The sequence below is a fragment of the Lycium ferocissimum genome, chromosome 3, assembly GCF_029784015.1.
Source record: "Lycium ferocissimum isolate CSIRO_LF1 chromosome 3, AGI_CSIRO_Lferr_CH_V1, whole genome shotgun sequence".
Lineage (NCBI taxonomy): Eukaryota > Viridiplantae > Streptophyta > Magnoliopsida > Solanales > Solanaceae > Lycium > Lycium ferocissimum.
Window position 1 is genome coordinate 59,476,389 of NC_081344.1, and position 12,727 is coordinate 59,489,115.

Sequence of the window (12,727 nt, forward strand, 5' to 3'; positions counted from 1 at the left end):
AAGATGGTCCACTTCCATCCTCAGTCGGTGGAAGTTTTCATGGTAAAGCACAGAGGCCTGGAACAAAAAGGGGAGCAATTGTTAGAACGTGAAAAGAAAATAAAGCTAAGTACAAAAACAGAAGAGGGAGGTGTACCCGGTTTAAGGTCTGCTGAACCTCATTAAAAAGTCAAGAGCTATCGACCTCATTCATTTTTCTCTGATCCTCTGCGGTCACTATAGGATACAAATAACTGGCCACCCCGATTGGGCCGGACAGCATGTTTATATCAGTCGGCACCATAAACGAGACCAGCCTCTTTCAGTTTGAGCTGAAGCATCCTATGATTCAACTACTTCACTCTAGTGGGCAATTCACGGGAATGTCGCACGAGGATCCTCAGCATCACATCCATACTTTTCTGCAGATTGTCGATACCTTTGCTACTGGAAGGGTCACTAAAGAATATGTGCGGTCGACACTTGTTCTCTCTCTATTAGGGAATGCAAGTAACTGGTTATTAGCAGAGCCCGCCAATTCTATCACTACGTAGGGTGACTTGGCGACGAAATTCTTGATAAGGTTTTTTCCACCAGCAAACACAGCTCGCCTCCGAAGGGAGATCATGTCATTCAGGCAGAAAAATGGAGACATTTTGTATCAAGCCTGGGAGAGGTTTAAGAGTCTTCTCAGAGATTGTCCTCACTACCATCAGATGAATGAAGTACTGGCACACACATTTATTGAGAGTCTAGATGCCCAACATAAGTCATCACTAGACACTGCTGCAGGAGGGCAGGCTCTTGATCTAAGCTATGAAGAACTATTCACACTATTGAACAGGTTTACTCAGAGCACTCCAGACTGGCAGGCTAATGCAGCTAGCAGTTCAGTTAGGAAGGCACTGGGTGTCTTTGAAGTAGATAATTTTACAACACTATCAGCACAGATTGATGCCATGCGCACTGAAATCAAGAAGTTAACTGCTGCGCAAGCTCCACCACAGGTGCATGCAGTGCAACAAGCCATCGTTTTTTGTGAAGTCTGTGGAGAAGGTCACAACAGTGATGAATGCCCTGCGAATCCCGCATCCATATACTTTGTGGGTAATGCAAGCAAGGGGCAAGGAAACAACAATCAATACGGGAATTCCTACAACCCAAATTGGAGGAATCACCCAAATTTCAGGTGGAGTGACAACCCAGGTAATCAGAAACAGAACTATCAGCCAACATCTGCTCCTCAAGCACCCACGAACAGTATGGAAGAGATGATGAAAAAGATGATGGGTGATATGCAGAAGATGATGATAGACCAGCAGAAGTTGATAGCAAATAATCAGAATCGCGATTTGATTGTGCAGAATTTAGAGAGGCAGATGGGACAGATAGCTGGTGCACAAAATACTAGACCACCTGGAGGACTTTCAAGTGATACGGATGTGAATCCCAAGCCTTATAATGCTGTGACTCTTCGAAATGGGAGAGAACTAGAGGAAGTGGCTCGAAGAAAACCCGGTCGGTCGAAGCTGAAAAGGAGAAGATTACCGAGGAGATGATTGAAGAAGAGAGGGTAGTCAAGACACCAGTGGCAAAGTAGCCACAACCCGTGGTTGCAAAGCCACCACCTCCATTCCCTCAACGTTTGGCAAGACAGAAAGAAGAGGCTACTTACACGAAGTTTCTTAATTTTCTTAAGCAGGTACACGTGAATGTCCCATTGGTTGATATGCTACAGGGTATTCCAAAGTATGCTAAGTACATCAAAGATATTGTTGCAAACAAGAGCCGATTCACAGAGTATGCCCGCATGTTGCACTTATTGAGGAGTGCACTTCGTGGATTCAAAATAGGTTGCCCACTAAATTGAAAGATCCCGGAAGTTTCACGATTGAGATTTCTATTGGGAAGTGGAGTTGTTGCTAGGCAACATCGTCGATCTTAGTGCAAGTATAAATTTGATGCCTTTATCTATCTTTAGGAAGCTAGGTTTGGGAGTACCCAGACCAATCACTATAGTTCTTCAGCTGGCAGCCAGATCGTTAGCAAGACCAGAAGGCATTATTGAAGATGTATTAGTGCAAGTGGGGTCGTTGATAATTCCTGCAGACTTCGTGATTTTGGAATTCGAGCCAAACCCGAAATTCCCATTTATTTTGGGGCGACCATTCTTGGACACAGGGAGAGCACTTATTGATGTAGCTGCCGGGCAGCTCACCATGAGAGTACATGATAAAGTTGAAGTCTTCAATGTATACCAAGCTCTGAAAATGCCTGCAATCTATGAGGAGTTGTCCGCTATTACTGTTCTGAATAATGATACACGAAGGCCACTCATCACTTCTCATGATCCATTGGAGAGAGCCTTGGTGGGGGATGATATTTTTGGTGACACGGCGGCATTTGAGATGGTGCAGATTCTGGATATGGCGAGTATTTATATTCGGGCAGGCGAGTTTGAGCCTTTAGACAGAACAATGGGAGTAACTCCAAAGTTATAAATTGAAGAGCCTCCGAAGTTGGAATTGAGGCCCTTGCCCGCCCATCTTAAATATGCATTCTTAGGCGAGGATGACACCTTGCCAATAATATTGGCAGTAGAGTTGACCACCGATGAGGTTAGTATTTGTCTGGAAGTATTGAAGTCTCACAAAAGGGTATTGGGGTGGCAAATATCTGATATTCAGGGAATTAACCCCGCGCTATGCATGCACAAGATACTCATAGAGGATGATCATAAGCCTAGCGCACAGCATCAACGGATACTGAACCCTGTGATGAAGGAGGTTGTCCAGAAAGAGGTAATCAAGTGGTTAGATTCCGGCATTATTTTTCCCATTTCGGATAGCAAGTGGGTGAACCCGGTGCAGTGTGTACCGAAGAAAGGAGGGATGACAGTTGTGACAAATGACAACAACGAGCTCATTCCTACTAGAAAAATCACTGGATGGAGAATTTGCATGGATTATCGCAAGTTAAACGAGGCAACCAGAAAGGATCACTATCCCATTCCTTTCATTGATCAAATGCTAGGCAGGTTAGCTGGGCAAGAGTTTTATTATTTTCTAGATGGCTATTCTGGCTACAATCAGATAGCTATTGCTCCAGAGAATCAGGAGAAGACCACGTTTACATGCCCATATGGTACATATGCTTTGAAACGCATGCCATTTGGGTTGTGTAATGCACCCGCGACTTTCCAAAGGTGTATGAGGGCTATTTTTTCAGAGATGGTTGAGGACTTCGTAGAAGTGTTCATGGATGATTTTTCGGTATTCGGGAACTCTTTTGAGGTTTGCTTAAAGAATCTAGACCGTGTACTTGCAAGATGTGAAGAGACTAACCTGGTCTTAAATTGGGAAAAATGTCACTTTATGGTCCAAGAAGGCATCGTCCTTGGGCACAAGGTTTCAAAGAGAGGGCTGGAGGTTGATCGCGCTAAAGTGGAAGTCATTGAGAAGCTGCCACCCCCCATATCAGTCAAGGGTGTGCACAGTTTCCTTGGGCATGCAGGATTCTACAGACGCTTCGTAAACAATTTTTCGAAGATCTCGAGTCCGATGTGTAGGTTACTTGAAAAGGAGGTGAAATACCTATATGATGATCCGTGTATTAAGGCCTTTAAAGGTCTAAAGAAGAGATTGGTAACTACACCAATAATCATTGCACCTGACTGGAACTTGCCATTTGAGTTGATTTGTGATGCAAGTGACAATGTTGTGGGGGCTGTGTTGGGACAGCGAAGAGAGAAAGTTTTTCATTCTATCTACTATGCTAGCAAGATGTTAGACGCTGCCCAAATGAATTACACTATAATAGAGAAGGAGCTGCTAGCTGTGGTTTATGCGTTTGATAAGTTTCAGTCCTATCTTGTTGGGACACATGTTATTGTCTCTACAGACCACGCAGCCATTTGCTGCTTGTTCAGTAAGAAAGATGCTAAACCCATGTTGATTCGGTGGATTCTCTTTTTGCAGACATTTGATATATAGATTAAGGATCGTAAGGAAGCTAAGAACCAAGTCCCAGACCACTTGTCTAGATTGGACAACCATGATCATTTTGTAGAGGATGTCCAAATTCGAGAGTCGTTCCCTGATGAGTAGCTATTTGCTATTCCTGCTGCCGAAGTCCCATGGTATGCTGATATTGTGAACTTGATAGTAAGTGGGGTGTACCCCCCAGAAGCCACCTCACAGCAGAGAAAGAAGTTGTATCATGACTCCCGGTTTTATATATGGGATGAGCCGTATTTATTCAAGCAAGGGACTGATCAGTTAGTGCGGAGATGCATTCTACAGACCGAGGTGAATCAAGTGTTGGAGAGTTGTCATTCTTCCCCATACGGAGGGCATTTTCAGGTTGATCGTACTGCGGCTAAGGTATTACAATCTGGCTTCTATTAGCCCACTCTTTTCAAAGATACTCATGCATTTGCTAGAAGTTGCGACAGATGTCAACGAACGGGAAACATCTCTAAGAGGCACGAGATGCCTTTGACAAACATATTGGAGGTAGAGATATTTGACATCCGAGGCATCGATTTTATGGGTCCCTTCCCACCATCCTTCGGTAACAAGTACATTCTGCTTGCTGTCGACTATGTTTCAAAATGGGTAGAGGCAGTCCCTCTTCCAACCAATGATGCGAAGGTGGAGGTGAATTTTGTGCGAAAGAACATATTCGCAAGGTTTGGAATTCCTCGAGCGATGATTAGTGATGGTGGTGCTCACTTCTGCAATAGTTTGTTGAATAACCTTCTAGCAAAGTATGGGGTGAAGCATAAAGTCTCTACAAAGCCTTACCATGGACATGCGTACATGCGGGTAGAGGTCTCGAATAGAGAAGTGAAGCAAATCCTAGAGAAGACCGTGAATGCTCGTGAAGGACTGGGCAATGAAGTTGGATGACGCCTTATAGGCGTATCGTACAGCATATAAGATGTTATACCCCGCGTTTTCAGAACATAAGTATGACATGTACCTCATCGTAGTAATGGGGTGTCGCAGACGTCCCATGAGATTTTGAAAGGCAAACCATGGAAAGTACGTAACAACGAAGAAAAAGGGTGAATTACGACCTCGTAAGTCGTAATCGGGAAAGAGTATTTTGAAACACGAGAACATGGCCATTATTAGTATAATAAATGACAAATATCATGTATGGAGAGTTTCGGAATATTTCGAGATCGAGTAGAGTGAAGAAAATAAGTTCGACGAAAATTTGGGAAATGCTGGGCGAATTTTTAGTCAACTTTGAAGGCGCATATCTCATAGTATATGTGGAGTTTTAAGGTGTTTTAAAAGCCTAAAATGAAGTTCGTCGAGTCTAGTTTGTAATGCAACAAACCGTTCATTGATAGGACATCGGAGTAGAGAATTATATACGTTACAAACTGAACTGTCGACGCAGAAACAGCATTCCTGCAGTACCGCTACAGTGAAACCGACTTTGGCATTTTTTTTAAAAAAGGGACAGAAACATCATTTTTTTTCAGCCAAAAAGTTCCAAAAATTTCCAGAAAATTCAGCACAAAAAAGGAAGCAAATATACCTCACAAAATGAGAATTTTGAGTGAAATTTCAAGTAACGAAGTACCAATCGAAGTCCAAGGCAACGATAGTCACGAATATAATTTCATTTTGGAGTTAGAGGAGCATGGGAACAAGAAAATGTTGATGATTTTGCTACTTTCATAAAAGCAAGGTATGAATCTTCAAATCCCTCTCTTTATTAAGTGTGATTAAGGAATAAATGCAAGAATAGAGTTATAGTTTGTTGTGTTGATGTTGTTGGATTATGGATTGAGGGGTGAAGAGAAATTTTGATGGAAATACATATATTTATCTTGTAGGATGTTGAGAATGTTGTTATTGATGTTGTTAGTATAAATTTCGACTTCTTTACGAAATAAAGTTATTAAATTAGTTGTATTCCAAGTTGGTTGGTTGAAAATTTAGAAAACGAGTGTGGGTCGTTTTATGGAATATGTTGGTGTTGGAAATAATGTTATTACTATTGGTTTTGTTGTTGATGTTGTTGGTTGTTGAATTGGAATTTCGGGCAAGGCACATAAACATGGGAAATGCTCCGAGATTTCGACGAAATTTAAAAGGACTTTCATTAAGTATTTAAGACGAGCGTATGACGATGATCCTAACGATATTATGGATGGTTCTATATGTAGATTACGAGGCTACGAATAATTCTTAAGCGAATTGCAAGACAAAGTAGGTCGAAAGTCGAGAATTTGTCTTTCATGTGAAGCTCACCTTTCTTTCTTTTGGCATGTCCTAGTTGTGATTAGGCTATGACACGAGCTTCGAGGTGACTCCACTCCTAAGTTCCGAGCATGTTATGATTCATATTGCTTATTGATGTTAGCACCTTTAATATGGTCATGCTATGGTCTTTATGTCTTTGATATGGTTGGATTTAGAATGCTGTATAAACAGTTTTGTTTCTAAAAGATCCTATGTCTAAAAATGTCCGTAACTTTCATAGATAGAACCGGATTGTTTTGAAACGTTCATAGAAAGTTTCGTAACGTATAATGATTTTAACCTTCATGTGTGGGCCCGCATTGGTTGATGCATATCCGTGGTCTCCGAGATTTGCTTCGTATAGTCCTAATGACTTGTTTTTGAAAGAACTTAACATGATTTTCATTTTGATTCTCGAGCGTCGGCTATTCACTTATTCATTGAGTCTGTGATGATGATTTATGTGCATTTGGTTTCTCACTACTTGCTCGTGCCGGCCTCAATATGTCCTTCAGCGCGTCCCGGGCCGTGGCATGTATTCGTGCGCCTTCCCCGCATTATTCACGCGTCCCTCACTAGAGGGCCGGGCACGTTATATATATATATGATGATATGATGATATGAGGGAGGTGGACGGGATGGCATATGATGACTTCGTCACCGCGTCCCTCGGCTGTAGGGCCGGGCACGTTATATGTATATGCATTTGATGATTTTACTTACCGCGTCCCTCACTAGAGGGCCGGGGCACGTTATATCTATACATGTGTACAAGATGATTTTTTTTAAGTATATTTCTCAGTTCTATAATGAATTTGACATGATGTTGACATACATGATTTATGTTTCAAAGGCAAGTCTTATGATTTTCGTACTCCTTATTTAGTATGATCCGCCTTATCTTGTATTTCATGCTTTACATACTCAGTATATTCCGACTGACCCCCTTTCTTCGGGGCCGCGTTTCATGCCACGCAGTACACCTGCATGAGCGAGGGATGTTAGTAGAAGATGTCCTAAACTCGGATTGGCGAGCTCCACTTCTTTGCCGAGTCGCAGTGCTTTTGTTATGGCATCCGGAGTTATGTTAGAGACTTTGCAACCTGTCGTGAATATAAGATGTCGGTTTGTGTGACATGTGTCGAAATGTAGTATTATGCGTTATGTGACAAGTTTCATATGTTATCGATTTTGTTTTATTTGAGCGAAATGCAAAGCATGTTTGTTTTCTGAAAAACTTTCATTATGTACTTATGTCATGTTTTACGGGCCCAGTATGATTATGAGTGTCACGAGAGTCAGCGGGTTCGCTCGGCCCTAAGTAAGGGTCGGGTGCCCATCACACCCTATCAGGTTAGGGTGTGACATAAGACCCCCATCAGAGCGTCTCCTTACAGGTTAATTTATGGGAAAGCGTGCCATCTGCCGGTTGAATTAGAGCATAAGGCATATTGGGCAATCAAAAAGCTCAATCTTGATATGAATGCGCGGAGAAAAAGGGTTTGCTCCGATTACACGAGCTTGATGAATTCAGACTAGGGGCGTATGAGAATGCAAAGCTACACAAGGAGAAGACTAAGAGATGGCACGACAAGCATATCCAACGGCGTAAGTTCATGCCAGGGCAACAAGTACTACTCTTTAACTCAAGACTGAGGTTGTTTCCGGAAAAGCTTAAGTCCCGTTGGTCTGGACCATTTGTGGTAACTAGAATCACACCCCACGGTGCGGTAGAGATACAAACCATAGATGGGGTGCGCAAGTTCTTGGTGAATGGGCAGCGTCTCAAGCGATATTGGGGCGGTGATTTTGACAAGGAGAAGGAGCAAGTGCTCCTTAATGATGAGTATAGCAGGATATGTGTCGTGCCGCGAATTTAACTAAGGCGCTTCTCGGGAGGCAACCCAAGTTTGTAATGTAACAATTCAAAATAAAAGAAAAGTATAAAAAGTGTCGTGTCACGACCTTAACTAAGGCTCTAGTTGGGAGGCAACCCAACTTTTGTAGCATATATGTCATGTTTGTTCTTGTTGCAGGGAGAAGGGAGGCACGGGAACTCGAAACGAATGCAAAACAGTAAGAATCGAGATCCAGGTTTGTGTGTGTTTTGCCTATGCGTCGCATGGGCATCGCACACCAGGTAAACAGGCCAAAAACTTGGCTAAGGAAAAAATTCAGAAAGAGGTGTTATGTGCGTTGGTCATGCGTCGCATGGCCAGCGCATGTTCGGTACTCAGAGCCAAAAATTTGGCTAAATAAAAAATTCAGAGAGGGTTATGTTATGCGCTAGTCATGCGCCGCGGAACAAATACGACCGGTACTCGAAACATAAAAATTTCTAACTATAAAGTTCAGAAAGAGAGGGGGGGGGGGGGGAGGGGTTGTGCGCTAGTTATGCGATACATGACCAGCGCACGGGTTGACCCAGTTTGAATCCTTTATAGATTTAAAACACGGACCAACCCCCCAATTCCCCCCACTTCTCCCCAACGCTCTCTCTCTCCCTAAACTCGTTCCTAACCCTCCTAACACCTAAAATCCCTCCCCAAATCTTCTCCATCCTCACAAAATTCGCGTGCATCATCTCACAGCTCAACAAAGGTAATCAATCTTCATAGTTTTTCCATGAAAACCCACTCCTTCCCCCCCCCCCCCCCCGCCCCCCTTTTTGTTGATATTGAGAATGATGAACTAGGGTTATGGGATTGGGCGAGTTGGGGTAGGGATTTGGTATTGTTGTGTTTGATATTGTTGTTGGATGAGGGAATAATGAATCCCTAACAAAATGGAGGCTTCTTCCACCCTCCATTGGTGCAAAACTCAAAAGGATATTTCTATGCCCACAAGGTGTTTGAAAAAAATTACTAAAACAAGTTTCTTGTGATTTTTGCGAATTCTTGAGTAGCAATTGAACTAGAAACAGCAGTCGAAACCTTGGGGCGTCACCATTAACGCCCTTAAGTCGAAAACAACATGATTTTCCTTGTTTTGTAGGATAGTTTGTTTTTTGGTCTTTTTCTTTGGTTTCATAAATTTTGGTCGATTTAGCCTAAAAAATTAGTTAACTTCTTTGTTTTTAAATTTTTGCACCATAGTTTGTAGTGAGTGTGGGGTGTTTCACGACCCCACACTTGGGCTTAACTTGCGGACGATAAAGTGAAGTGTTAGTGTACAATAAGTGTGGGGTCGTTTCACGACCCCACTTGGGCTAAATTTGCAAACGACGTTGGATGATTGTGTTGTGAATCCCTACAGGTACAATGGTGACCAAAGGAAAAGGCAAAGTTGACGAGGCGGGTCCCTCGCAGGGATCAAAGAGACCCAGAGGGGGCAAGGCCATTGGCAACAAGAAAGGGGCAGCAACCCATAGTAGCAAGCAGTCAGTAGTCCCCATTCCTCGGGCGTCTCCTCTGAGGCCTCGTCCCTATCTTATAATGTTTGGGGATGCGAAAAAATGGTGCAAAGAGTTCCCTTTGAAGGATGGGTACATTCATGAAAGGCCCGTCAACAAAGTGGCCTTGAAGAAAAAAATTCGGGGGATCTACAATCAAATAATGAAAATGGGCTGGCAGGATGTCTTTGAGAATCCGGGGCCCGTGAACATTGACATGGTGTTAGAGATGTATGCCAATCTAGAGTTGGCCAGAACAGAGGACAGTGAGATGCAGCCATCGGTCAAAGTAAGGGGTGAGTATGTGCCGCTAACAGCCTCCACCTTGTGTGCACATTTAGGGGTCCCTGATTGCCCCATTGGACCATTGCTGGAATTCATTAAAAGGCCTGACTACAAGGCCATTCGGGAGACTTTATGTGGGAAAGATTCCAAGGCCAAGTGGGCCAGATATAGAGAGGACCCCAGGTTGCACAAGACAACTTGATGGGTGATTTTCTGAAGGAGGCCCGAGTGTGGCTCAGGCTGCTCAACTACCGTATCATGCCACTTGACCATTTCACGACTGTGCTAAAGGAGAGAGTAGCCATTGTATACTTCTTCTTGACGGGGCAACCTGTCAACATTGGCTATTGGATGCTAAGGGAGATGCAGCACATTAGAGAAGGCAAGTCCCTCAGGCTGAGCTTTGGGAATACCCTCACTGCCTACTTAAGGAAGTTGGCACCCCACTTGGAGAGTCCGCATGACAAAGTGCTTGAGTGCCCAGATAATTGATCCACATTTCTAATGTCAAGTCCCCCGAACAGTGCACTAAGCTCAATTTAACTCCAGCCCAAGAAAGATCGGCTCAGTCCTTGTGTTGTCACAAATCTACAAGATTGCGATGATCGCAAATGAGCAATTTGAGTTAGACCTCTCTAGTGTGTTTGCGGAGTGCCCTCACACCACTTACTCACGAGTTCTCGTTGGAGAGGAGGGTAGGTTGCCAGCTGATGAGGATTTGTGCTCCGCTGACCTCATAGCAGCCGAGATAGAGGAAGGTAGTGAAGAATAATCTCAAGCACAGGATGATGACGATGAGGAGGAAGAAGATGCCGAGCCGTCTAATGGCGAGACTGAGTTTGAGGAGGATGACGACTAGGCCCTAGGGGGCCACAGGGAGTATTTCTTACCTTTTGTTTTTAAATTTTTCCATCTATATGCTTCGAGGGCAAAGCATGATTTAAGTGTGGGGTGGGAAATACGTCCCTTGTAACAACATTTTGAGGTCAAGGATGGTGATCAAGTGCCATAGGTTTCTTCTTGGTAGTTTTTTGTGTTAGCCTTAGAGTCGGAAAATATATATATATATATATATATATATATATATATATATATATATATATATTTTGAGTCCTTTTAGATTTTCTCTGTAGCTCTTTGAGTCGCTCATTTGTGGCACACACCATCCACCCCCTTGGGTTTTCTTATGGCCTCGGTTCTTTCCTAAGGGGGGACCTTTGAACCGGGTTAAATTTTTTAGTTTTGGTAAATAGAGTCGTAGGAGTCAAGCCTGTTAGACCACTCGAATGCTAGGTGCTCTGGTGAGGTGGAATGTGAAAGCCAGGAGCTGTTCTTGATGACCTTTTAAAATCATGCATGAAAAGAAGAAACCTCTCTTGAAACACTTTTGTAGTGAATTGCATTGACTCATATATGACCCACTTGGCATAATTTGTGATAGTTGCTTGATTAGAGAGTTGTATGAATCTGTCTTGTATCGATTATGTGATTGTGTGTGATGTGAGGAAACTCTTGTATGATCCATGCTTGACAGTGATGACTAGAACTTGCCCGGTGTGTTCGTGAAGTGAAAGTGAGTGAGAAGTTTAGGAAGTGATCTAGGCATTTCTTTGTTAGCCAAATTTCGAAACGTCGCTTGCCTACCCTTTGTGTAATTATATATCCCTAGTCAACCCCGTTGAGCCTTTAGCCATTCTTTTGACAAAAGCCAATTAGCCTATCCTCGTTGTTCTTATTGACAAATTTTTTATTCTTGTTTACTCCTTAGGCACTTTTAATAGCGAATTGTGGAATTGGAGTTGGGACGCGAAACTAAGGGGGGATTCATTGAATAAAGTTGAAAGGAAGGCTATTGGTGCGCTTGAATGTTGTGAATGCTAGTAGTGGGAAGTGTGGGTTAAAAAAAAAGAACACATAACTGAAAACGAAAAATAGAAACTGTCCAGTTAGTGACTTGTTTTCTTAATATTGTGTCCCACTAGCTAGTTGAAAATAGGATGCCGCTTAAAAGTTGAGAAAATAAATGATTGATTGGAGGGATAGAATTGGTAGCATGTGGTTGAAATTCATGGTTGATGAAGAAGGGTGCTAAATAAACTATGTTGTGAGGTATTAAAAGTGCTTTGGGAGGTGAGTCACTATTTTCCAAAATATATCCTACCCGTCCCTTAGCCTACGTTACAGCCATACACGTCCTAAGTGATCCTAAACTCATCTCACTCTAATTTGTAGAGCGGTTACAATACGGGCAAGCTTATGGTTGGTCATGTTTGAGCAGTGGATATTCTTTGTGAGAGTGAGCTATCTTGTATGCAACTTATGTCCATTGAAATATGTTGTCAACTTTGTTTGAAATATGGACTACTTTCTTTTAGGTGAGCACACATAACTGATAGGAGATGGGTAAAGTACTCCCACTAGGTCAAGTAGCAGACTCTTTGCGTTTTGAGTGGTGTCTGGAGTCATATGCATGTTTTTGAACATATCATTTCTTGAGAGGTTTGGTTGCTAATATTTGGAAGCGTAAGAAAATGTTGTTTTGAAGCAGTTGGCATGCCTTTTGAGAGAAGTGGCTTAATGTGTATGTTTTAATGCAATTGCGAAACTTTCATATCCACCGAATCCTGATGTAGACCTGTTTGAATGGCATGGCTAAGTAAAGTACTAGGGAATGTATGATACAGTGGTTGCTCGAGGGCGAGCAAAGTCTAAGTGGGGGGTGTTGATATTTGGCACAAATATCTGATTTAGTGTCATTTGCATTTCACTTCTAAGTACTTTAATCGCAGTTTTGAATGCAAATTGTTGT

General features: G+C 42.7%; 1 protein-coding gene across 1 annotated transcript; it reads left to right on the forward strand.

Annotated features, from left to right (window-relative positions):
* The first annotated feature begins 605 nt into the window (after positions 1-605).
* On the forward strand, positions 606-1,538 carry LOC132048946 (uncharacterized). Its single transcript, XM_059439625.1, has one exon. It carries the CDS (start codon positions 606-608, stop codon positions 1,536-1,538), a length of 933 nt encoding a protein of 310 aa, XP_059295608.1.
* The last annotated feature ends 11,189 nt before the right edge of the window (positions 1,539-12,727 follow it).

Coding starts and splice junctions, on each gene's coding strand:
- LOC132048946 (XM_059439625.1), top strand. CDS start 606: ATGTCATTCAGGCAGAAAAATGGAGACATTTTGTATCAAGCCTGGGAG.